At 39.6% G+C, this 27,910-nt stretch overlaps 1 protein-coding gene across 6 annotated transcripts in view; it reads left to right on the forward strand.

Moving 5' to 3' along the window:
* The window catches only part of sox6 (SRY-box transcription factor 6), a 199,199-nt gene that overhangs the window by 14,677 nt on the left and 156,612 nt on the right, over positions 1–27,910 (forward strand). For 2 of the 6 annotated variants that reach the window (XM_077518303.1, XM_077518305.1), the window contains exons 2-3: positions 8,527–8,598; positions 21,160–21,210. In XM_077518303.1, coding sequence (XP_077374429.1) covers positions 21,176–21,210 — 35 coding nt within the window. In that variant the 5' untranslated portion in view covers positions 8,527–8,598; positions 21,160–21,175. Of the gene's footprint in view, positions 1–8,404; positions 8,434–8,526; positions 8,599–21,159; positions 21,211–22,262; positions 22,344–27,910 lie in introns of those variants that run through there. The other 4 variants (XM_077518307.1, XM_077518304.1, XM_077518308.1 and 1 more) reach the window with 4 other exon arrangements.

The following is a 27,910-nucleotide window of genomic DNA, read 5'->3' on the forward strand; positions in this document are numbered from 1 at the left end:
TGCACTTTAGCCAGAAATGCTAATCCCAATTGTACCCTCGACAAAGATAGTTTCACCAAAGTGTCATTCCGATAGACATTCCTGACACACTGGTGCAAGACGTTTTTGTGAGTGTCTCGTCTGTGGTGGCTCAGTGTTAGGATGAGTTCATTCACAGAGACAAAGATGAAAAGGGGATAAAAGAGAGGTTAGGAAGGCACTGACAGTTAATGCTGTGCTGGTGAATGAAGCAGTTGTTTGAATGAGACTGACCTGTTTGCAACACCGAATAACTCCTACCAAAATGGGGGCAGACTGCTAGAAATACTGATAACAAGTAGACAGAAGAAGACTTTGAAAAAAATATATGTATTATTTGACAATTTTTAAACGTACCCTTCAACTGGTTGGTTGCTTATAAACCACATAACAGCTATGTAGGTAGTAGCACCCTAATTAAATAGATGACTGCATTTAGATATAACGTAGCATGTTTGGGCACAAGATGGAATGCTTGATTGGGAAGACTATAACTATCAACAAGGATATACATACATATTAATATACTGGTAATATGTTTTGATTTATTTTCATTGTGCTAACAGTCTACAACAGGGGTGTCAAACTCATGTTAACTCAGGGGCCGCATGGAGGAAAATATTTTACCAAGTGAGCCGCATCGGTAAAATAACGGTATATAACTTAAAAACGATTGCCGTCAATTATACGCCGATTTTTGCTACTTGTGTGCCAGCCCTAAATTACGGAGCTCAACTGTCATCATATTGTTCCGAGAAATAACACAAATGCGAATGGCACGTGGGAGCACTTGCGCATGTATGAGTTAAAAAAAATCGATTCAGCAATATATCGCAATACTACAGCACGCAATTCTCGAATCGATTCAATAGGCAGCCGAATCGATTTTTTTAACATCCATTTTTGATGAAAAAATATTAAACAAAACGTCTAACTTTCACACCTTAAGCATGGAAGAATGTTATATTAATGGAACATTAAACCTAAATATTTTATTTCAATGCTGTTCAAACATGAAAAATGTTACAACCTGTTTGTTAAATACAGTGGCTCACAGTTATAAGACTGAAGTTTTAGATCAATAAATGATACATTTTCATACACATCTTCCAGTGTACATGTATAAGTTTACTGAATGGTATTTCTAAATTTGAGTAAAAAAAAAATCGCAACAATCGACGTGCAAATTCATATATATATATATATATATATATATATATATATATATATATATATATATATATATATATATATATATATATATATATATATGTATGTTAGGGATGTGCCAAAAAATCGTTTCATAGTTTCATAAAAGAATCGAGATTCTCATTATCAATCGAATCGAATCGATATTAATATCCAAAAATCAATTTTATTTAAATTAGAAATGAAGAAGAAGGGGAAAAGGTAGTTGTAGCCCACATGCTGTTTTTGTGGAAAAAGGCACCTACAATACAAAATTAATTAATGTTTAAAAAAAAAAAAAGACACTTTAATGTCTCTATTTGTCATTTTGTCTTGCAACGCAGACTGGAGTAGACAATGACAATTTTTTGCATATCTGTAAATTGAAGCAGAAATCATTTGTCAATCAAAGAATTTTGAATCGAAAATCGTAAATCGATTCTAAATCGAATTATATATATATATATATATATATATATATATATATATATATATATATATATATATATATATATATATATATATATATATATATATATATATAAAATTCCCATAATGCATTGCGTGGTGCAGTTAATGACATTATAAAGGACGTTAATCCTTGTCATATCTAATTGTATTTGTGTAATTTGTGTCACATTTAACACGTTTATGTTGGTCTATGATTTAAAAAAATAAAAAATAAATAAATAATAATAATAATAATAATAATAATAATAATAATAATAATAATAATAATAATAATAATAATAATTAAACCGTAACTTTAAGTTGTGTGTAAAATAATGACATTCAGGACGATTCCCCCGTACAAGCTTCAATGCTCATCTGAGGACTGCTTGTGAATATACAAATTTATTATGTTTTTATGGGCTCTTTGCACAGCTTGACTACTTCCTGAACTGAATACCATGTTTTTGTTTCCTGTCTTTCATGAGTGGACAAACTGATTAATCCAGGTGTGTCTGGCCAATGTTGTTGTAGTTACTGTGATCAGTTACACCTGGATTAATCATCTTGTCCACTCATGAAAGACAGGAAATGAAGGAGTGGCGTTGAGTTCGGGAAGTAGTGGATTTGTGCAAAGAGCCCATTGTGGACGGCTGATTAATTAGTCCGACTTTACAATTTTATTTATTTATTTTTTTACTTTACAAAATCATCTTGCGGGCCGGATCAAACCCCTTTGTGGGCCTGATCCGGCCCGCGGGCCGTATGTTTGACACCCCTGGTCTACAACAATTTACAGTAAGTTTATTACTGTATGTCTACATATAATACTGCCCCCGGTGGATAATGTTTAATGGCCTTATTACTGCATTTTATATACAATACAGAACTGTAGAATGCTATTTAATAGCATTGCCGTTCATTTCAATTGGAAAGAAGATTTGAGATAGGCCTTCTACTGTACTGTGCTGATTTTTTCCCCTTTGTGTTAAACTCACACGGTGGCTGAAAAACACACCGGGAAATCAAGCGTAGCCCACCCCAAACACACACTAAACTGCTATCTTTCACGAAGCCCTACAAGAGGCTTCGGTTCAAACAGCAATCCCGGGAGGCTAAGCGTTTGCTTGATGTCTACTTTAAAGATACATGAACATCTTCAACATGGGAGGTGCCAGTACAAAGGAACGGCCTTTGCCTATGTTTTTGAAACTCATTCAAGATATCCATCCATTATCTAAAACACTTATCACAGGCGTCTGTGAAGAGCTGGGTGAGAGGTAAGGTGCACACTGGAAAAATCCAAGCCAGCTAAGATGTATTAAAGTTGATGTGCATTCATACATTATCAATAGCGCTTGTCTTACTCCTCAAACAACCACAATCACAGCTATGAACAATTTAGAGCCTTCAAATAAACTAACGTGCATGCTTTTGGAATGCGGCAGGAATACCTGCAGAAAACCAAGCACAGGTGAACATACAAGTGCAGATGTTAAAAGTCCGATACAGTATCTAAATATTGAGCTCATTTGAGTCAAGATCAGTACTGGAATTTAGACCCAGTGTGTATACATTTTAGGGTCATTTTGGGTTGGGTTATTTGTCTGCGTGTATGCGTGCGTGTGATAAAGATCTGACCCATGATCACTTGTAGGTGACTGAGTCCTCTGTCCCTTCTGCTTTAATGACACAGCCTTCAGCCTGCTAGAAATATAAATTAGTGTAATAGCATAATTGCTTGGCATTTCATTAACATTTATGGAAAAACATGATTTAAAAATTACAGAAATTACAAAGATTACAGATTATTATGACCTGAATGATTGAGAATCAAAACAGCTATAACGGAACCCCCCCATGCCTTCACAATTATTATTTTATAATGCTTGTGACAATGACATGTTTTCTACATATGAATGAGTGTTTCCCAATCTTTACTAAAACAAAAGCACATATTTAATTTTATATTCATAAAAAATGTCATGGCACAAAAAGGTGGGCACAGGTTAATTGCCATTTGGCGGAAGAGCATTTCTGCGTATGACTATATGCCATAGACAGATGAAAAAAGAGTCATTAATTGGACAATTAGCTTAAATGAAATTGGACAGTTTCCTACTGTCATGACTCGAGTCATGCAGGAGTAATGTTTGGGTCTTGTCTCATGTCTGGGGTCACACCTGGGTTAAGTTTGAGTAGAGTTCATGACCGTGCGCCAGAGTTCACGACCCGTTACGTGTCTGTTTTGGTATTGATGTAACAGAATCCAGTTTCAACCAGTTTTAGGCTATATGATGTCTGGACTATATGATGTCAAGGATCTTTTATGCTATATGATGCTTGTTGATGTGAGGAACTATCTGTAATTACGGTGTCAACAGCCAATCAGAGAATTCCATGTCAGTACTAGTACTCACATGTCTTGCCACAACCAATGAGATTGATTGACTGTCTATGTAAGGGTCTGAGAATTGTGCGTGTTTTGCCGGATTATTGCTCAACTGTTCCTGTGTACGGCTCTCTTAGCTTCTGCCTCTCAATGTGAATAAATAGATAAAGACTTATTTGCATCTGCGTATGGGATCCTCCCTCTCAGCACACAACAACCGCAGCCATGGGCCGTCAATTGTGGTGGTGATGGTAGTGGTTTGTTTGTAATGGGAAGACTCTGTTGGGGTCCCAAGCATATTGGGGCCCCCTGTGAACTCCCCCGGTGACACATTGAAATAAATAAATAAATAAATAAATAAATAAATAAATAAATAACAGTTTTCCCAGCTAGTAAGAATTACATACTGTAATTCACAGCAGTTTTTTTGTGATTATATGTGTCATCGGGAAAAATATCTGTCAACCTTCCTCATGACAAGTAATTACGGGGCCCAGATTTTTGTGCTACGCCCCTGTCTACAGCACACTGTTCATGAATCAGTGATATTGTTATATATATAATAACTAGCGAAACATAATCTGCTTAGCGGCTGTTGGTTAATGTGGAATATAATGTGGAACCTCCAACTAACTAATGGAAAAAAATGGATATATTATTTTATTAGGGAAAGTGTTTTGACAATTGGTTTGGAAAAATGTGGTGAAACTAATAATTTGCCCTTCACTGCAATTGTTTTTAATAAGTCCCCAGTCCTCTAATTAGGACTGCTTTAATGTTTCCTGCCTGTCGGTCTAATTCACAGCAGGAAAAGAGCGGCTACATGCTGCTACAATAGGCCAGTTGACACAGACTCTTATTACTCTGCAGGGATTGCAGCATTTCATTATAACATCTTTTGGGCATACTCATTATTTGCAATTATAAATTCCTTTGTTGTTATCCTTCAGTCAAATAATTGACATAATTCATGAATAAGAAATACATTTACCCATTTATTATTTCTTCTATTGTTCTCAATTACCATCAGACAACGAGTTCACGGTTTGGTAAACTCTGTGTAATTATGAGAGCTTTACTGAGGCAAAACAGGAATTAGGCCTACAGTCAGAATTCTGACAAGGCTGGTGTATTGAATTACCATCCATGTTGTGCGAGCTTTCTCAAGCCAGAATGAATAACTGGAACACAAGTTACTCGTGTGTGAATACAGAGGTGGGTGGTTACAGCTGAAGCGCAGCTCCAAACAGTGAATTTGGTTGCGCTTGAAAGGCCGACGTGCTATTCATGCAACAGCTTCCTATTGAGCCAGGGTCAGTCCTGGCTCAACCTCTCCTCCATTGTCACCTTGAGGCTCAAGGCTACCACGTTCAGACCTGTCTGTAACTCTTTGCCTTTATCTTCATGCTTGTGTTTATCCTCCAGCTGCCCACACACACACTGATAGCAATGAGCTGGCCACATTTATCATATCTTTTCGTTGATGACCTATGGGCTGGACATGATGGGATACCGAAGTGCCGTAGTGCAAATTAGTGACAGATCAGTTAAGCGTGACCTTAAAAAAACACTTGCCCTTGCTTAATTGGCAGTGCTGATGCTGCCTAATTGCATAAATCAGCTGGTAATGAGATGGAGGTTTATTGTGGAAAAACAAGATAATGCGAGAAAATTAGCAGGAAATAGTTACGGAAATTTTACCTGGTTAGATGGTTGATCTGACTGATTCGTTTTTCTTCTTTTGGTCATCTGTCATCAAGAACGATGCAGACCTCTAGGCCACGTATAGGGTGTGCTGTAAAAACTCCAGGATTGGTTATCACTAGAGGTGGGCGGATCGATCCAAATAGCATTAGGCGTTTTTCCACCAACAAGCCCAGGAACTTTGAGTTCTGGGTAAAGTTCAGCAGGGAGTTTGGAATTGTGTTTCCACAGCGTCTTCGAGTTCTCGGTAATTAATTCAAATGAGTTTGATTGAGTCCAGCCGATGTAAAAACAACGCCCCCAAATTTGACCAATCAGCCGTGGCCATTGCAGCCCGCCCCCTCAAAGTTCCTGCCTGGCTCAGTAAGACCCTGCTGCCGAGATAGTACTTGGATGCCCCATGGGAAATTTAATTACCCTGGTAATTGTTGTTGGTAGAAAAACGCGAGAACTGAATTTTACCAAGGAAAACTGAAAAGTTCTCCAAAAACGCCCAATATTATCGATACCAAGTCTGTATTGATATCGGATCGATACAGACACCTAAATATCGATCTAGTAGTTTAGTTTCAGTTTGGCTCTTTTATGCACTGCTGTGGTTTGGTCAAACAGATGACGGGCATGTCACAGTAGTGTTTTGATCATGTGACATCACATGACTTAGTATCTCGTCTTTGTAGTAGATTGCATGAACACATAGACTATTTTACTTGAAAAATATTTTTTTTGGTATGTTGTTTTATGTTTTATATTTGTTGTTGCATGATAATCTTTAACATTTTGTTTATTTAGGTTGAAAAAGAAGTGATGAAGGCAGCATTTTTTGTAATTTTTTTGTATTTATAGTTTCTGAACAGTATATGATAAAGTATTTTTTTTTTTACATTTCTTTTCATATGATCACTTTGTGCACTTTAAGAATGTTAAATAAATATTTTGTCAAGGTTGGAATGTTTCTATGGGGGGAACATTGAAAAAGTATTTTCTATTTATCAATTAACTTTCTACAAATTTTATTCTTTTAAAAAGGAAACAACACAAAAACACTTGTGTGAATAAGCAATTCAATGATACAGCTACCTTTATTTTATTTTTTTTAATTATATCCTTTAATTTTCAAAAAATATCGATATTGATATCGGTATCGGCGATACTGGCCCGGTATTTACTTTGTATCGGATCGATCGCACACCCACTAATACCGTATTTTTCGGATTATATATCGCAGTTTTTTTCATAGTTTGGCCGGGGGCGCTTATACTCTGGTGCGACTTATGTGTGAAATTAACACATTATTATATCATTTCACGTTATTTTCACACTAAACCGCAAGAGAGGCGCTCTAGGCCTGTGTTCAACATTGTATCGTCTGCCTTCCGAGTTGGGGGAGTTGTTTAAAAGTGACACAGCGAGGATGAAGATTTCATTGGATTTAGTGATTTGGAGTGAAACTGATAGCTTGGTGAACTTGTTAGCATGTTCTTTATGCTAGAGTTATATGAATAACTTGTAGTGATGGGAACATAATTCACCCACGGAACGTTGGGATGAAGGGAGTGTTCCGGGTGGGAAGGTTTTGTTATGTGGAAAAGGGGAGTTAGCCTGTTAGCTTCTAGCTGAGTGGGGAGTTGCTGTTAAGACCTCAGAAGCTGATGTCAATAAAACGCCAGCCTTTGGCTACGTGCTTCAACACTCCGCCTCCGACTCCCGTCATTGCTCGCTACAAACTCTTAATATTTTACGTCGTTACTGACATTACCAGGCATGTCAGTCATGTAACGTTGGTATACCGTACACTTATTCAGCCTGTTGTTCTCTCTTTTATTTTTATTTTAAATTGCCTTTCGAGATGACATGGATGTTTTTGGTGTTGGATTTTACCAAATAAATTTCCCCCAAAAATGCGACTTATACTCCAGTGTGACTTATATATGTTTTTTCCTTCTTAATTATGCATTTTTTTGGCTGGTTCGATTTATTATCCGGAGTGATGTATAATCCGAAAAATACGGTAGTCACAAAAGACATATTTCAAACCCAAGCTACATTTTTTGTTACTTTGCTTGACTAGTGCAGATAGAACAGGGTGTTTTGCACCGTTGTGCAATAGAATGCAGCCGACTCCTGCCCAATCGAAGTGGCTCTCCCCATTCCCATTAAATTGACTCACTGGCGTCCGTGCATGAGATTGCCACATGCAAATTGTGGATACTGTAATATCGCTTGTGGCGTGGCCGCCTTTCAGCTCTCGATTGTATGAATTTCTCTTGTGACACAAGTCCTGGAACTTTTCTGACACACCACAGACACCATCACGGGGAACTTTTTAAATTGTGCACATAGAATAATTTTGTTGTCATGCTCTTCAACATATCTGTGTACGTTTGAACTGAGTACTGGTTGAGTCGCTTCAATATATACTGTAACTTACAGAGTTTGGCCCCTAAAACAATTGTCAGGAGATTCAAAGTAGATTTTACAAAGAGAACCACGAGCACGCTAATGCAAAGTGACTTTGAAACGAACAGTCACCATGGCCCTGATTCTCTTTCACTTGTTCTTTCTCTGTTTGTTCTGATGTCGGTAAACACTGTTATCAAAGGGCCATGTTGTTTCAAAACCACACACTATGTTCCTGTTGCATTCTTCAATCACATACTTTTCAACACCAGTTTCGAAATGTAATACTGACTGTACTGTCCACGTTTTGTGATGCCGTTTAATATCACAATTAATGAAGCCATCTCTTTTTTTTCTTTGTGCTTACATTTCAGGTCATTTACATGAATACGAAATCAACGTGCCAGTGAGTAGCTGGGAACTGGGGAGCGAGTCTTTCAGTTTTTGTAAGTATCAATTTGCCTCTTGAGCTGTTTCTGTTCCTGACACATGTCTCATAGTCTCCTGCTGTTTGTCACCCACACTGAACACCTGCAGCAAATGAGCTGGACAATTGAATCGTTACAATGCATGCACAATTGCACACTTTTATAGAAGCAAACTTCACCATTGGATCCTACAACCTTTTCAATGTGTATACTTAACTTTTTTTTTTTTGACTTTTCCATGTTCATTCATTTTTAAAACCTACAATTAATTTCAATCGCATCAAAGTAATTTTTATTTTTATTTTTTTTAAAGTATAATCATAGTTCTAGCAATTGTTAATTATATTACAGTGGTAACACCTTACAGGAATCTGACATGTTTTGCCGGCACCACTCTGCTACGGATACTCAAAGGAGGCAAACTCAGTAAACGTAGTTATAGGTGGTAGGCTCTCTCTGAGGCACTGTAGTGTGCATGCTTCAAAATGCACACCCTTTGAACTTGGGCCATTGCATTCTATTAGTTTTTTTTTTTTAAATGTTTATTTTGAATATATCAACATTATTTTAATACATAAATAAAATGACAATAATCAAGAAGAAAAGAAAATCAAAGAAAACATATGATAGTAAAGAAAACAATCGTATATTCGAAAAGGAGTGAGAAGAAGTAAAACTTATTTACTCCCACCCCTTCTCCTTAAGTAAATGACATAACTTCCGTCCTTCTACATACACATAATACATGTAAACACACACCCATAACCTAATTTACCACATAAACAGTTCCACCTTTAAATCTACTGCTTCAACCTATTTACATAATAAAACATCCAAAAAGAAAACCATAAAACTAACCAAAACAAAGAAGGAAATAGCAAACAAACAAACAGCAAATAAACAGCAAACAAACAAGCAAACCAACAAATAGTAACCTAAATAAATAAATAAAACAATTGTTCTAACACACAATGATGATCTTCTCTGGACCTGTTTACGTGAACCCAAAGCTGATATATTTGAATGGACTGAGAAAAAAAAACCAAAAAAAACAAAACAAAACACAGATACGTAGATAAATAATAATAAATAATAATTTTTGGACTGTTTATGTGAAATTAGATAATATCCCGTGGCACACCTGGTGCACAGCGCAAAAATGTGCCACTAGTTTCTAAATCACAAACTAACTAATGGCGAAACCCCATATACAATATACTATGTTGTTTTTTTAATTTAATGAATTAAATATGAAAAATATTTGGGGGTGGGGGCAACCACAAATAATATGTGGGGGTCCACTGTATATGACTCCTATCAACTCCCTTCATGTAATATGCAACAAAGCTGAGGATTTACAGCTCCCATTCCAGGCAACCTGGCATAGACCATGGGGAGGTATCATGTTACAAATTAAATAACTGCACTGTAAAACAAATGGTTATTTATTTCTCTTTTACACTTTACATCGGCTTCTCCGCTTCAAAGCGAAACATCAACCACTTGGCAAACATGGCCTTTCAATTGTTTTTAACTTTGACAACCTGTATTACCTCAAATGATACGCGAAAGCTAATTGTGCAAGCCATCATTATCGTACGAGCATGTGAAAGCCCCACCTGAACTTCATAAATCGTCCTCAACATGCACCTGATAAATAGGCCTCTGTTTTGCATGATGTACGATCTTATGATGAAGTCATTAAAATAAAATATGCTCTCAGCGGATTAGATGCGGTGTTGTCTGGCTTCTCTTTACAGTAGTGATTAAACATGGACGATATTGAGTCGCAGCAAAAGGATCTAACCTCTAGGTTTATTGTTATTATTTAAATGAATGATAAACATGATTTATTTGATGAATAAAAATCCAATATAGATTTGGCTGCTGTCCTGTATCTCAAGGTGTGATCCCTCCAAGTGTTAGACAGAGTTCACTTTAGTAGCACTATACAGCGAAAAACACGAGCAAAGAACACGCTATTAATCTTCTTGCTACCCCAGCTGTGGAAAGTAATGCATAACTAAAAGTCCCCTTAAATGAATTAATGACTTCAACCATGAACTTTTCTCCCAAAACACCATGAATCGTCTCTGACTGATAATGCACCGCGACCCTGGAGTGTGAAGTCCCTGTTGCTTTGAGAGTAGCCACTTAATTGATTTGCAAATTATTTAAAGTTTGTGGTGCCCAGGGGAGTACTCCTATCTAATGCTGGCCCATTTTGAGAGCCGTTACAGAATCGTGGCAAGAAGATAACCAATATGAGAGCGGCGACGGCTGGATAAACAAGCGATTGAATTGTCTTAAAGACCCATAAAGTAAATTCTAGACGTTGTATTTTATATACATTAAACATCTTTGCAGATAATTGATGAAAATGTGCAGACAAAGAACTATGTGGTGGAGATTTTGCGTAAACTGTTCATCATTTTCCTCATTTTGGGTGGGTGGGGGGCGTGGGGGCGTGGCTAAAACAGGGCCCAGAGTCCCCCTGCTCCTACTATACAAGAACATGGACGGGTTTGTTTGCATTAGCTAGCTAGCTATACATATGCTTTAAAAAGAAAAAATTCCCTTCATAGGTCACTGGTATGGTGGCTTAAGAGTGCCTCGTTGTCAGCCGTGAGTGCATGCACGTCATGGAGAGAAGGCAGAAGAGCGAGCTGGGAAAGAAAGTACAACTTGACAGCCAGTGGACACGGGTTTCACATTAGCGTGGCTTGAGAATGAGTGCCTCGTTGACTTGTCGGATTTGATTGACATTTGATAGTGAAGTGGGACATAATTTTTGCGCATTCAGTGGACACGCCCGCAATGTTTGAGAGTGGAGAGAATGAATTTTCACAATTTTAAGCCTCATTTTGTTCAGTTCAGCGCTTTCCTTTTTACGGCATTATCCTTTGTTACCAAATACAATGCAAGTAAAAATCGGATACTTCAGCTGCCATCTTGTACATCTACTCAACAGTATCATAAATTGAATAGGGTTGTTGACACAAGACCAGATTGTGTAATTGGATCATTGTTGAACAGATTAATGCGTCTACGGTTTTCATTCAAATGTCGCTGCGAAGAAATCTGTGCGTTAATATCAAGGAGGCTCTAATCTGGAGCCATTAGCAACCGCTGTCATTCAGACACACAGTGTCGGCCTGATTTAAATAAAATGAAATGAAGATAGTTGTTTCCGGTCCCTCGGCTTCACTCATTGCCATAAACATATGCTCTGTGCCCCGCTTCTTTCCATCTTATTTATGACTTTAATTTGTTGTGTGGGCTGCGCAAGAAATCAAATTTAATCCAATCCTCCCAGGGACGCTGTCATATAATAACATGGTAATTTCTGTGTATCCTTTTGAAAAATGAGGAAATTAATTCCTCCTGACATGTTCTAATTATTCCAGTGTGAATGGCGGATGGGCTCCCCTATTCCCTCCGTCCCTTCCCCCCAGACCCCCCCTAAGTGTCAGTTGCTGACGGGTGGCGAGGTGCTAATGCTGACCAGCAGCGCGTTTAATTTGAAACATGGGCAGACACCTTTCAACACACCTTGCTAATGTTGGAGTGGCTCACACAAATTAATTCACTACTCATCGGGCAGTGCTGACTGAGGTGTACGTGTCTATATCAAGATTGTGTGAGTGTTTCCAGGGATATCTGTAAGCGAGGTCAATTGAAGTCGACTGACAGCAACCGAGGTGTGCATAGGTTTAGTGTATGTACGTATATGTGCATCCAGTACTTGTGAAAATGTGCTTGACAAAGCATCGTTAGTCTCATGTGACTTTGTGATGAAGACTGTTTGGACACCTTTTTCCGAACTAACAGTACCTTTTCACACATGCAAAGCCTTTATTTAATTAAACTGTCATCAAGCAGTCTTTAACTTGTCATTTCATTTCAATATAAGGACAGTTGCGGCACAAACGTGCCCAATAATGACAAATTGGTGTGTCTTTTGCGCACTTAACTTTGATGCTCCCAATTAGAACAGGAATAAAATGACACGTATATTGTCGCTGTTGGGTGGAATCCTCGCATCTTCCTGGAATGACAACTTTTCAAGAAAAAAAATAAATACAAATACATAAATACCAAACAACACATTGTTAAAGTTGGTATAAAATTGGCTACCGTAGATTGCTGTCATATACGGTTGAGCACCAACATTAACAAAACACCTCCCCATATTAATTTTCAATTGGTATTTATTAATTTGACATTAAATTAGCTCAAATAAAAAGTCAAATTTATTATGCTGTTCCTACTTGAGAAAAAGCTTTACTTAACAAAAGCTTATACATTAAATTCACAAACTGTATTACAAAAGTAATTAAAAAAAAACAAACAAACAATGAAGTGCTGCCTATACAGTGCAAGCGGGAAAGTCACATTTACTTTAAGTTTGTGGCTGATGTGCAATCTTCTGCAATGAAGCATTGCACAATGTATCGAACCCTAAATAGTTGAACAATTTTGACCTGAAAAACAGACATCCAATCTTGAGACGACACAATGCTGCCAGGCCCCACAGAATCAAGAAGATGTGCAGTTATACGACATCTCGTGTCCAAACAAGTTAATAGATATGCTTTCAAGCTATTTTCAACAGATTAAATTGGGTAACAATTTGGTGGGCAAAACAGTTGTTACATTGGCCCGTCGTTGACGGATGCCCACCTTTTGGCGAGTGCTTCCACATTTTTGGATTGACAGACGCAAACCTGCTTCAGTTGGTGCTCAGTCCGTGTATTTTGTTGAGTATTTTGATGATAAATTTTATGTAAATGATGATGTGATGCCATTTTTTAAAATTCTGTCATGACAGAAAGGTATCATTTATCTTTGTTGAATTGAGGTTACAAGATAAATGGCTTAACAGAAGTAGGCATGTGGTTAGCATATCTGCCTCACAGTTCAGAGGTATGGTGGCCAGGCGTCTTGATTTAGACAGGACAGCCCTAATTTTCAGTGATGTGTCCTGTGTCCTGCGCATCCATTAGCAGGATGCTGGTTTGTCCTCCTTTTTAAGAAAATGAGCTCCGGTTTAATTTATGTGACCCAACATCTGAGTTAAAAATCTCATATATCATTGGTTCAATAAATGTAAACAAAGCTCCACGTGTGGCTATCTGACTACGTCATATCATCGCCGTCTTCTTTGACAGCAGCAAAAAGCAGCAAAAACGCAGCGCTAGAAAAAAAAATGCAAAAACGCCGGACATCCTTTAATATTGAATTGATGAAAGAGCGCAATTTCCTGTCCAAAAGCAGTCGCGACTCGTTTCACAGTTTCTGCACGCTTTGCCGGTGTGACGTGGATGTGAGCAGTCAGGGCAAAGCAGTCATAGAAAGTCAGGCGGGGACAGAAAGGGATAAAAGCAAGAGACGAGCAGTCGGTGCATCATCATTGAAGACATTTTTTTCCTTGTTATTTTCTTTTCAAAATCAGTTATGTTTTGTGGCACGTTGCACTTTTACAAAAGCATGTCACTGCTAAGTAGTTTAAACAGATGGTACTGTAAACTAAATAAATTGTCAAAAAGAAGGTTTACCATTTAGTTACACAAATATGATCTGTAAACCATGCAAAACTTTATTGTTGATGAAAATATACCGCAAGTCTGATGTACAGAGTTCCCTCCTTTCCCGCCGGTGTTAGGTTCCAAAAACTACCCGCAATAAATGAAATCCACGAAGTAGTTAGCTTTATGCTTTGTATTTATTATAAATGTTTTAAGGCTCTAAAACCCCTCACCATACAGTTTATACACTTTTCTCATTGAGGCATTGACATTCTCTCACAGTTCTCTCGTTTAAACATCCTCAGGGGTATATTCACGAAGAATGCGCTGTGTCCGGTGTGCGAAATATTGCACCACAACTGCACCCACAGTCTGCGCCCAGTTACCCACCTATTCACTAAGGATATTGCTCTAATCATATACCGGCGCAAACACGGCCACAAAACTGACAGCTTGGAGCAAATTTGCACCTGATTTACCACACATGGCAATGGATTTGCGCCAAGAACATGGTTGTTATAGTAACAGTTGTGAGAAAAATGACATTATCAGAAAGCGAGGTTGGACCGAGAGTAAGCGTTTAGAGTGCCATTTTAAGCTGTACAGAGCAGAGAGAACGACAACGATGTCATTCATTCATAAAGTACAAATTATTGGTGCGATCGTTTTAAAAAATATATATTTTCAGAGGTTGGCGTGGGCGTACAGTATACATCTGGCACGTAAATAATGATCGTAAAATGCCTCCCCGCCATTGCCGATCAGCCCGGCTTACGTTATGTGTCCTAAACCAACATAGAAAAAATGGCCCTCCCTCCCTCTTCTCTCTCTCTCTCTCCCTCTCCCTCTCCCTCTCACTCTCTCTCTCTCTCTCTCTCTCCCTCTCCCTCTCTCTCTCTCTCTCTCTCTCTCTCTCTCTCTCTCTCTCTCTCTCTCTCTCTCTCTCTCTCTCTCTCTCTCTCTCTGCCGTGCATGTTGTGCCGCAAATGGCATGCACTGCTGTCATGATCCCGGGATCGAGCTTGCGGCAGGTTTATACATGCTTTCCATAAACGCTATTTGCGTCACGCAAACTACATGTGGCTATTTGCGCTGGCGTTAGTGAATTAGACGCTGTATATCAATGAGTCTCATTTGCATTGGGATGGGCATATCTTGCGTCAAATGTATGCAAATTACCTAATTTACATACGTGCAAATAACACTGGTTCACCGTGGCGCAATCTGGTTGGCAGCGCACTTAGTGACGGATTTCCCCACCTGCGCATTTAGTGAATTAAGCGCTCCTGGATTGCTCCATTTTTACCGGTTAGTGCCGTGCAAAGGTGGCGCAAACCTAGTGAATAAGCCCCCAGAGGTGACTTGTGGGTTAGAATCCTGGCTTCCTCCCACATTCTTAAAACACACTTCTTGGGTTAACTGAAGACTATAAATTGACCTTAGGTGTAAATGTGCATGGTTATATATCCCCTACGATTGGCTGGCAACCAGTCAATGTGTAGCTCACCTCTCACCCCAAGTCAGGTGGGATAGACTCCAGTTCACACATGAACCTGGTGTGGATAAACAGTAAATTAAATGTATGGATAGAAGTAGTCCAGAGTACTGTATACAGTACATGCACGCCTCAGTACGAAGAAATATGTTTCCACTCTAATGATGTATAGTATCTAAGCAGCTGAGACAGGAGGAGAAAAAAAAATAAACAAAACTTAGTGAGCATTGGAGTCGCCTTGAAACCACAGAGCTGTAATTGATTTGGTGTGCATGTGTGTGCGTGTTGTCTCTGGGTCACAGAACAGAGGACTCATGGTCGTGGCGTCATGGTCGAGGAGAAGAGAGCACGGCTTTGTGAGCGGTGGGTGGGTCCCCCCATGAGTCAGAGACGGGAGAGGCGTCAACCTGGCCCCCACGGCCCGCTGGGACTTATGTCCCCCCGCCTCAACCCCCTTACACCCTGTAGGGTTAATCACTGTCACTTTGGATCCATGCGGAGGGAGCAAACGGTCTCTCCATCCGAGTGGAAGGACTGAGACACAGGGCAGCAGTTACAGCGCTCCTGTTGCCACCCTGTGAGTCTTATGAAAGTTTCTTCTCCTCGCTCTTTGAGTGGAGTCCTACTTGACTAGTTTGGAGAACTTTTCCAGACTTCTTCCTCTCAGCATCCTTCAATCTGGATGGTGATATCACGGTTAGGAGTGACACCATGGCAGGATCCGAGCAGCTAATTTCTGAAGCTCACAGCGCACCGCACACTACGTGAGCCTATTAATGACTGAAGACTGAGAGCGCCGTCTCATGCCAAGACCCGCATGGCTGCTGGTGATGCATTAAATCAGCAGTCAATTTGACTGGAAGTTTGAAATCTGGCCTAGGTTAAGGGGATGTGCTGAGGCCGTGTTAATAGCGAGCTTGTTGTCCATATGGTACTGCTTTAATAGAGCACATTTGTTGCAGATGGTGGGAGACTTGGTGAGGCAGAGGGAGCTTTTGGCAGGGGCTCATTCTTCGAAAGGGCCGCCGCGCTGCTCAAACCAACCCAGGCCAACTTAGTGATGTCGATCCTCCCTGCCCTTGAATTGCGGTTCTGCCTTAATTTAAAGCCATTCTTTTTTTCTCTCTCTCTCTCTCTCTCTCTCTCTCTCTTTCGAAGAGGAGCAGATAAATTGGCACTCACTCACATTTTCCTGAATTTGGAGTTCCAAACCGCACCTTTGCTTCCATACCCTAAGTTCAGTTGTTCCTGACCACAATGGGACTGCAGACAGACGACACAGCTGAGGAAACACAAGCAGTGAGAGTGAAAGACCAACGGGTAATGGAATGAAACCCAAGATATAGATAGGCATGCCTTAATCTGTTGAAGAATTGAGGCCACACACTTTGTTATCTAACAATAAGGCCTAAAATCGAATTGTAGTTTGTGTTCAAATCACATTGGATGTAGTCATTGTTTTTGTTGCCGGTGGTAGCTTTTGCTTTTTGCACTTAGAGAAGTGAGGAGACACGCTTGATCTGCTTTGCACTGTTTGACGGGTGTTTTCTCACGTTGTCACCGGCTTGGTGTGGTGATGGTATTATGTGCGCCGGGCCCAGCTGAGTGGAAAAAATGAGCGGAGCAGGAGTGACCCTGGCTATTGCTCTCCCGCCTCCCTAGACACCTTATTGTGAGAAAAGTCTCGGCTGAGCCCTCTGGGCCTTGCGGATCCAGTGCCTCACTAAGTGCTGGCCAGACTGAAAGGCACGGTGTCCTTTGGACCGGTTCATTCTTTCCATTGTCTCATGAGCCAAGACAGCAAGCCAAAATGCCAAATTACACACATATCACTACAACTCTTATGTCTAATGTCATTAGTTCTTGTGGTATTCCTGATGAGGTGATTGAGTTATTGGGACTGAAAATTATTGACTTTCAACACACTAGATGGAATTTTAATCGGTGGCTTTTGAGTTTAGACCCTGTAAAGTGAACCCAGATATTTGCTTCTAAATATATATGTTTTAAGATAATTGCTGAAAGCTTGCCAAGACTGAGAACTACGTAATGCTCAATTTTGCAGATAGCCTTAACCTGTTTTCCCACCAATTCAATTTTCAAAATTTTGGGGTGTCTGGCATGAGTCCTCCTTCCCACCTATATAAGAACTTGAACACATTTGTCCTCATTGGTAGTCATCCGGCACAATTGCGAGTTACTCAGGACTGATACACGCAAATATTAAAAAAAAAAATACAATAAATAAAAAAGATTGTTTACCTGTTATTGGCCCCATACAAGAAAGTTAAAAAAAAAGTCAAGCATTTAACGATTTTGATCACATTGAGTGAAAATCTCGCATGATTAAACGAGATCTGAAAAAGGAGAAACACAGGAACAACTGGGAAATGCATGGCGCAATATAGCAGAGGAGGGAGGATGGTGGTTTTTGGGAATATTTTGTTTTTTTACTTAGCTAACAAAAAAGACTGGAAAAAAAGTCCTGAAGACAACATGAAAGTAACTTTATAGTCTACTGAGCTTGAGATCAAATTAAGCTAATAGCTGGTGGTGAGACTGTAGTTGACTTGCGGGGGGGTCGTGGGGGGATGGGGGCTGGGGACCGGTGGGGCGCTGTGGGGGCCCGCTGGGCCTCGTTCTGCGGCCTTGGGCTCGGGGGTGTGGGCCGGGGCTGGGGCGGGGGTGTTCCGGGTGTCTGGGTCGGCTCGCCGACCGGTGTCCGCTCGGGTGGCTTGGGGGTGGCCTTGGTGCTGCCGCGGCCTGGGGATTCCGGGGGGGGGGGGGGGGGGGGGGTGCTCGCTTTGCTGGACCGCGGTTGACGGCTTCTTTCTTTGGTGGTGGTCCTTATGCATGCCAGATCCATCGCACCAGCATCTACTGAAACTCAAACAGAAGTTGCCTCTCCCTCCCACAGCCCCTTGAATCAGTGGGTGCTGGTGTCTGTGGATCTCACTTTGCTTTATCTATCCTTCCCTCCTTCCTCTCTTTAGTTTTTCCTCTGGTCACTTGAGATCTCAATTTATTGGAAGTTTGAGGTTTCTGGGGTTGGCATAAGACTCCGGTTTTGTAACCACGCAGGAGGGGTCTTGTTGGTGCTGGACTTCACTTTGATGGATTGGATGTACTGGCTTCTATTGATCTCACTCTGCCTTATCGATCCTTCCCTCCTTCCTCTCTTTAGTTTTTCCTCTGGGCTCTTGAGATCTCGCTAAATTTGCTGGAATTTAGAGGCTTCCGGGGTTGGCGTAAGACTTTGATTTTGTAATCATGGGGAAGGCAGGAAGTGTTTGGTCGGTGCTGGATGTCACTTTGATTTACCTTTCTTTTCTCTTTATTTCTTTTTTTTTTCTGACCTTTTCTCTGGTCTCCTGACCATTTAAATCTCACGACTCTGGCAAGATTCTGAAGTACCTGGTTAAGGCGAAGGGTAATGGGATATTTATAAGGTTTTAGGTGAATGAATGAGTATAAATTTATAAGTATTTGCACGCACGCACACGCACGCACGCAAACGCACGCAAACGCACACACGCAAACGCACGCACGCACGCAAACGCACGCACGCAAACGCACGCAAACGCACGCACACATACACACACACAAAAAAAAAAAAAAAAAAAAAAAAAAAAAAAAAGAGACTGTAGTTGACTTGTAGCTTGTCATCAAATCACTAAAGGATCAGTAGTTCAATTCCTGGCTTTGACTTTCCGCTTTCAAAGTGTTCGTGGGCAAGACACTGAATCAAATTACCTCCAGGTTAGCACTGTCAATGAAAAACTGTTCTAATTGCCTTACCGGATTAAATAAAGGATATTATTTTTGGTCATAAATATTGACCACCTTTAGTATTTAAGATTCTCATTTTGAACTACTGTATATTATTGGGACAAATTTGCTCTAGTCTCAACACACCTCAGACCACAGGATAATTTTATTGGATGATTTTTTTTTAAAACATAAAATAATCTGGCGTTTGTTGCCCATGGTCGGAAATGAGCAAAATCGGAACAAAAACTGTCTTTATGTGTGTACCAGGCTTTAGTTTTTATTAGTAGGTCCTAGCCCGATAGCTCATGAGCTAACTGGTGAGCTAGATGGTGGCTAATGTGTCCTTTTGCGGTGTGGATAACCTCGCGACGATCAGGTGGGATATATTTCAGCCACCGAAGGCTTTAAGTGGCTTATATTTTCGTTGGTCCAACTTAGAGATATCTATAAGCATAAGTAGTATCTATTTTTTTTTTTTAGCGTGGCATAGTTTTATTCAGTGGACGCATTCACAGCATTTGAGACAACATTCAAACTAGTAATTTAAATACGGCAGGATTGTTAGGCAAGCCAGCTTTCTTAATAAAGCATATTTAACACACAGGGTAAATCAATATGCTTCACATAATTAAAGGTGTATTCAAGGATCTTTTGTTGCTGCGTCTTCCGGGTGGGTCATCTTAACAATTGGTTCTCGATCCTGTCAATCAATCTGCCTGAATGACATCGTGCATGCTTGTCCCTCGCTGCGCATGCTCTCTTCGAGTGTTTGTAGCATGTAGTCGCTCAGCTTTGGATTCAGCCATTCATCATTGTAGCTCCCCCAACCACAACGCATACTTTGAAATAATCACCTCCCCGTTTGGCTTCAACTTTTTGAGAATATCTTTGAATACACCTTTAAAAATACAACATTTAAAAGCATTCACAAACAAAATAATTTAAGATTTTTAAAAGCAAAGTATATAAGTAAAATTGTTTTTGTTACCAACACTCTTCTCTATAGTGTGTAAAAATTAGAAGCCATACATATTTTCACTCTCACACGTGATATTCTGTATCATACTCTTTAGACAATGATGTATAAATTAGCTGTGTGATTTGAAATGTCCAAACTGGGATTTAGTCCTGCCTTGCCACTTGAAGTGCATGGAAGTCCTTTCTAACCAAGCTTAACACAATAAAAGTGTATATTCCGTGCACCAACACCAAACTGTGCTCAAAGTCATTTTTAGCTATGCATCTTGCGTACATTGTGGATAAGGCTTCTGAATGACCCCTACAAGCGGTGACATCATGACCACATCCTACTGCCTCATTGACGCTGCATGCCTCATCTCGGGTCCCTTGTGGCCAGGCTCCCAGAAGCCGCAGCACCCTCGCCACACATGTGCTGCAGCTGGACCACCGTTCGCTGCTCTGAACAAACCAGAGTCGCGCTGGGATCTGCGGTTAGAGTGCTGGATGTTCATGTATATATCCGTACACAGTTGTGGGAAAGGGCTGTATAGTGATCAGTAGTTTATGTGATGCAAACATATCATCAGGCTCTCTGCGCAAAACCGACGTTGTATGCAAATCTACTCCCCCGATGCAACAAGGTATAATTAATGATGTCAGTACGTAAAAACGAGCGCATAGATGCATAGCCATATTTCTGATTTAATTAAAGAGGAACATGCATACTCTGTGTTTTCTTCCCTCCATTTTAATTTTGATTTTCTGTTTCTTGATTATTACCATCGTTTCTTAGTGAAAATGGTTCTCTGTGATTTCTCCTGCCAGAACCCCACACGCTGACATGGAAGGCTTTCTTCGTAGCAGCTTTTTACTGAGGTTAGTTTCATTTCCGTTGTTGCCATTGAGGATCACAGGTCGGGCGAGGGTGGATGCGGGCTACCGGTCCAGGGGTTAAATTTCTCCACACATTGTTAGCTTCAGACTTTGTCCTGTGTGTGCGTGCCCGTGTATGTGTGTATATTTGAACTATGTGGATTCTAACATACAAGCCTTGTGTGATGAGTGTCTGTGTGGTTGAAGACAGGCATGCTCACCCCGTTAGCCTCCAGTCAGACTGAAAGCACACATCAGCATAAGGGTTAGATGTAGATGGGGTGTCCCCTTTCTTTCCCCTTCACGTCTTAAGGGATCAGCAGATCAGACTTTCTGGTCTTTACACCGCATGCTTGGGGCCGACCATTCTCCCCGTCTGCCGTTCCTCCGCCTCATCAGGGCCTCTGCGCTAGGGCCTGTCATCTTTGCCATGTACTGTACTTTCCTGTGGTGTTCTCTGTACCCGACCCACCATAAAGATTTACATTTTAATGCCTGTGATTCTAATTAAAAAAGTGTGCTGTCATTAGACACAGTGGAAGTAAATAAGAGAACGTTTTTACCATTGGCTTCTTTCCTAGTCAACCACCTTCTCCAGGCTCCAGTGTTGCTCCCTAATTAGGGTTGGCTCATTAGAAGCCACAGCAGCAGCATCTGCTTTTCAAAGCCTCTGTCAGCCAAACTTTACTAAAGCTAATGAATCCTCTTTGATTTCTGTTTCAAAAGGTCACTTATTTGATTAAATTAACAGCATTTTTTCCCCCTTGCGCTGAACAGTTGGGCCCATTTAAAAGGAACGAACAATTTGATACTATTACCCTCGCTGGTTATAACATCATCAAGAAATACAACCCAAACGACTTTCATGCAGTGAAATTATCTTTTTCATCAAGCCTATGCAATCATTTTGATCACAACAAATAATATGCTGTACCTAAGACAGAACCCAAATTGGGACCAAACATTGTCTGTACATTTTTAGGACTTTTTTTTTTTTTTTTGTGGTAAATGTATTGTCATACTCTTTAAAGTACAGATCATCTTTTATTTTCCAGGCACTGCTCACACATGATGCTACATTATTGAGAGGAGGCATGACTACACCCACTTCTATTTCTTTTAAGTAATGCTGAAAAGTGAGTAGCAGTGTTTATAAATACTGTAACTAATTGTGCAGTGAGGTGGAGAGCAGAGTGCTCTTGAAGAGACAATTGTAAAATTTAATAAGAATATATTGTAAATTGTGAAAAGAGGGGGAAAAATGACCTCTGTTTCCTTTTATCCCAAAGCTGTGAGAAGACACAGTCATTATTCAAAGTAAACACATTATTCTTGCACTAATCTACATCCCTCTGTCAGAATGTGTTCTAATTAAAGGAAAGGATAGCACGCACTCTGGTGGGAGATTGGCCAACAATCAGACCACGATTAAAGACGGCTTTTGCTTTAGGGTTAGCCCATTCATTTGGATTGCACTTGAATCCTCGACTGGGTTATGTGCTTTTGGTGTGGGTGTGATCGGCGTAAAGGATAGAGGTGGAGGGATGTGGCATTTAAGACATTCCTCAAGTGAAGAATCCCAGCATCTTTTCTCGAGCGGCCGAATTAGGTCAAATGAAGCTTTGTGGGTGCCCATCACTGCTGTGTACTTCATGTGATAACTGGAGACGTTTGTAGAAAGTTTTCATTTTGACTCAAAATGAATCACTTTGTGCTAAACCGCATGTGAAGCTATTGTGAAAAAAAAAAAAAAAAAAAAAAAAATTAAGCCGAGATGTAATGAAGGAAGCCAAACTTCCTATTAAGCCAGACTGATGAATCCGCTGTCACTCAGAATACATCTCCTAGTTCTCTAAAACAAAGTGACACAAGTCACAAGACTGTGATTCACTGCTAGAATTTTCTCGTAGAACCATTTTATGTACCATAGGTGTGAAAGACTAATTACATTAGTTGAGTGAAAACGAGACTGCGAAAGAAAGGGGAAGGAAGACAAACAGAGATATGAACAGAGAGAGAGAGAGGAAGGTAAGCAAAGAGAGCAAGCGAAGGAAAGAGATGTCTTCAGTGTCTGTCTACTCCCAGTGGGCTGGACCCCCTCAAATCCCCCCCTGCATTGCTGCCATTATTTGATGTAATGAAAGGAGAAAGTGTGTAACACTGAGATTGTTAATTAATTTAGTCTAACAAGATGAAGATAAATGAAACCCACTGAAGGTTGACTAGGCTAAGGGGCCCACTTAGCATTCCTCCTGCCCTCCAGCTCCGTCTCTCTTACTGGCTCACAATTGTGCGCTTTGCTCATAGTGAAGCTCTGCGCTTGTTACAACTCTCACTCCATAGGAAGTTTACATATTAGTGCATATAAAAAGTCTACACACCCCTGTCCAAATGCCAGCTTTTTGCAACATAAAAACACACCAAGATAAGATCATTTAAACCAACAAGATAATCTTGTTGCACAAATGCGCACACCATCTAATCACTCATGTGGCTGTGTTAAGAATGAACAAATCACATTCAAATTCATGTTATAAATAGGAGTCACGACGCACCACCCACCATTTAAAGTGGCTCATATTAACTCTAAATAAGTTCAGATGTTCTAGTAGGCATTACAGACATTTCTTTGCTTTCTAGCAGGTCTGATTTGTTTTTTGTTTTTTTGTTTTTTTACACTGACTGAAATCTAGAATGATTCATAATTCCCTCATCTTGACCCCAGCTACGGCTAGAGCAAATCGCCAAAGCATGCCAGCACCATGCTTCACTTTTGGTGATGAGCAGTGATGTGTTTGTGCCAAACACATCTTTTGGGATTATGACCCAATACTTCAACTTTGGGTTCATCAGACCATAGCACATTTTACCATATGCATTTGGAATATTTATTTATTTATTTATTTATTTATTTATTTATTTATTTATTATTTTCGTAGGGAAAATGTGTCAATTTTTCTACCTTATGTCATAGCCCAGACATAGAAGGGTTGTTGTCATGTGTTCTAAAAAACCTGTGCTTACCATAAATTCCTGCAACTTCCCTTAAGCAGTATTCTTCTCATATTGTCATCAGTTTTGGAGCGATGTCCTGTTTTTGGTAATCTCACAATTCTGCCATTTTTTCTCCACTTGATGATGACTGTCTTCATTGTTTTCAATGGTATACTTTATGCCTTGAAATATCTTTTGTACAATTGGCCTAACTGATACCATTAAACAATGAGACCCCTGTGATGCTCTACAGACCATTGTGTTAGAAAATACAACTCCAAAAATGTCAGGAAAAGCCCACTAGAACATCTGAACTTTATTTGGTGTTAATCAGAGGCATTTTAAATGCTGGCATGTGTTGCTGACTTCCATTTAACATGTGTTTGAATGTGATGGACTGGTATGTGTGAACATATAAACATATAGGGTGTGCACACCTGTGCAACCACATTATCTCCACATTATCTCAGTTTTTCTACCTCCCTCTCAGAAATATTTTCTTCAATTGAGTTGCAGATATTGAATAGGTTTTGCAATGATTTATCTTCTTCTCAATTTTTATATATCATAAACCTGACATTTGACCAGGGGTGTGAAGACTTTTCATATCTACACTGTGTACAGATATATAGCCATTCATTTTTGTCTTAATTCCCAAAGGAGTTTGGCCAGATTTACAATGGCGTATAGATTAGCAATTATCTAATGGAGTCATGTTGACATGTTCAATAAAACTCAGCTGACATGCCCGATTAGTGAATTAGTCATTTGACTTCTTCAGCGTATGTGCAGAATCATTTGTCAGATGTGACAATACGTGATTTTGTCAGGCACATCTATTCATATAGACAGCACTTTTATAATCATCTGTTCAAGGATACGCCAGTATACATGTTCCCACAAAATCGGGCTTCAAATGGCCATTCTTTCAAACAATGTGCCGCTCCACACATTTGAGCGCCAAAAAAATTGAAAGGTTGTTTTTCTGTGCAGCCAGACCGTTGACATTCATGAGAATATCTAAAGTCTATCAGGGTCTTTTTTCCTCAGTGGACCCTTTGTACAGGATCTTCATGACAGCACAGGCCAATCATTATCACTCCCATTCCTCATTCTCGTTGTTCTCAAGTCCTGAACAATGGCTTGTTGATTGTATGGAAAGCATCAATCAACTATGGCTTCTGTTTTGTCTGCAGGACGTCGTTTCAATGTGAAATAGTTGATAATGACCTCATTATTGTTATTCTTGTCGTTGGCCTCAGGAGAAACAAGCAGCACATCACTATTTACTAAAAGGTCGATCAGCTCATCACAAAGATTCCAAGCCAAGAGAATCATGGCTGATTAAATGTGAGCAAGTGCTCTTATTTGTTACTTAAATTCTAACACATTTTTTTGGACAACAATGTGGGATTTAGTCCATTTCGGCTCTTTAGTGAGTGCAAGGTGTTAATCAAGATCACTGGTGGATAGAGGAGCACAAAAGTCAACATGTCAACACTAGTCAGATTCCCATTCAACCCATTTTTATTCGAATTTTCAAGAAATGCGAAAATAAAACTGAATGAAAATGCTAGAAATTTGGAAAAGGGCCCAAAAATTGTAAAAAAAGAAAAAAAAAAGAAAAAAAAAAGTTTTTACGCTTGGAGGGTGGTGGATTTGGAAGCATATCGAAAAAAGAAACATGCAAATTGTGCCCATGTAAACAGGTTTTGTGAAGAAACACCGACAATAATGGATACATGTCGCATGTTTTGACCGGATATTATTTCACACGTACGTTTGTAGTCACAACGCAATGGCAGACGATAAAGTAAGGTATGTTTGGGGGAGACGACGAAACATAAATCTTTCTGGAATTAATTAAAGAAGCAAATAATGCAATTTTAGATGGAAAACAGCAAAGAAACGCTACGATTTATCAAGAATTACAAAAGCAAACTTATACGACGTCTTTGCACGGCACTGTCTCTTCATGTTCTTCTTCTTTTAAATTATTGGTGGGAATCACATCTCTATGGTGTATTCCTCGCAGCACAGGATATGTACAGTCTTAAATCATTGTTTTCTAAAAAAAAACAAAAACACTTTTTTTCTGGTGCACTGTGTCTTAAATAAATAATTTTCAGACCAGTTAAGATAAATTTGACAATTTTCCACGGCACACGTACCTGACAATTTCTCATGGCATATTGGTTGGGAATCACTGCACTGGAATAAAACCACAAATTCAGCCCATTTATCAAAAAATACACAAAAAACAACACCTTATAACAAACCTCTTTCACTGTAGCCGTCAAAGAGAGCAGTGGTCTAAAAACATAACTACATCTCATATTAATGCAATCCACAACAACTGGCAAGAGCTACGGTGTCTTTGCATTTCCACACACTCATTTCCAAACCTTGCTCTCAGAGTGGATCACAGCAATCTCAGTATGTGCAACATTGTTGGTTCCAACTCCAAAATGGTTCTCTTACTTTTACTCACCAATTTTCAGAAGTGCTCAGAGAAACTGAGCACAAAACCGCAAAGCAGATAGTGTTTTTTTTTTTTCTTTTCTTTTTTTTTTTTTTTTTCAATGTGTCACTGCAGTTTGTGTTGGGCTTTGGCGACATCATGGGCTTCGTTTTGAACTGCTATAAATCAGACTTGAACAGTATTGGAAAAGGACCTCCTACATAAATCGCTTTTTGTTGTTGTTGCTGAGTTATTGACTCAAGATCTTTGACTCAATAACAGTGCCATGGTGACATTTTTCAACCGCCACTGTTTTAACACAATCTTTTCAAAAACTGTTGGTGCAGCATTGTACAAAGCATGGTCATAATAACGTTTTGAAATGGTCTTTGCGTGAAAACAGCTTTCGCCAGCCCTACCAAACAATGAAGAGAGCTCTTTCTCTGAACGTGAACACTCCCCAGCTATAATGATCCATGACTAGCAAGGAACAGTATCTGTTTCTCTTTGAGTTTTATGTCCCTTATTACAGCTGCAATACGTCTGCTCACATTAAGCTAATTTATGGCGGAGGCCAGCGCAACAGCAGTATAGGTTAATGAATTTGGCATTACTAATTAAATGTTATTGAAGGATGAATATGAATCCTGTGCTCGGGCGGCAATAGCAGGGGAAGGCGGTGGAGAGGAGAATGGGACAGAGGACTTTTCTGCACTTTCACTTTGCTGCAGTCAGACAATGAGCAAATCCTGAGATGTGAAATAAACGTGGAGGTGATGTGGAGGACAGTGCCCTCAAATGCTCTCCTTATTAAATGCTGAAGCATATTTTTATATGATTAGATGTGTATTTGTATTTACATGAGAGTATTTGCAATAAATATAAGCAAGAATCACTTTACAGCTGAAGCGACCCATCAAGCAGGATCTGCTCAAGCAAAAAGGGATGAGGCAATTGGGCAATTATTGAATTCTGACGCAAACTCTCCACTCAGAGTGTTGAGGAAAAAATGATGTCTGCATTTAATTATTTCCTATAACCTGTAAAAGCAAATATATAAACAACATACTAAACATTAGCATGCCTACACAAATTCCTATCAAATTGTGTCTAACTTAACAACAGGATACAATTTTATGATTCAAAGAATCGAATATGGATGATTTTTAATCTGCATGGCATCTCCTTTTCAGGGGGTTAGTGCCTATATATTTTTTTAAATCATGAATTGCTAATGGCTCATAATAA

This window comes from Festucalex cinctus, chromosome 4 (genome assembly GCF_051991245.1).
Source record: "Festucalex cinctus isolate MCC-2025b chromosome 4, RoL_Fcin_1.0, whole genome shotgun sequence".
NCBI lineage: Eukaryota > Metazoa > Chordata > Actinopteri > Syngnathiformes > Syngnathidae > Festucalex > Festucalex cinctus.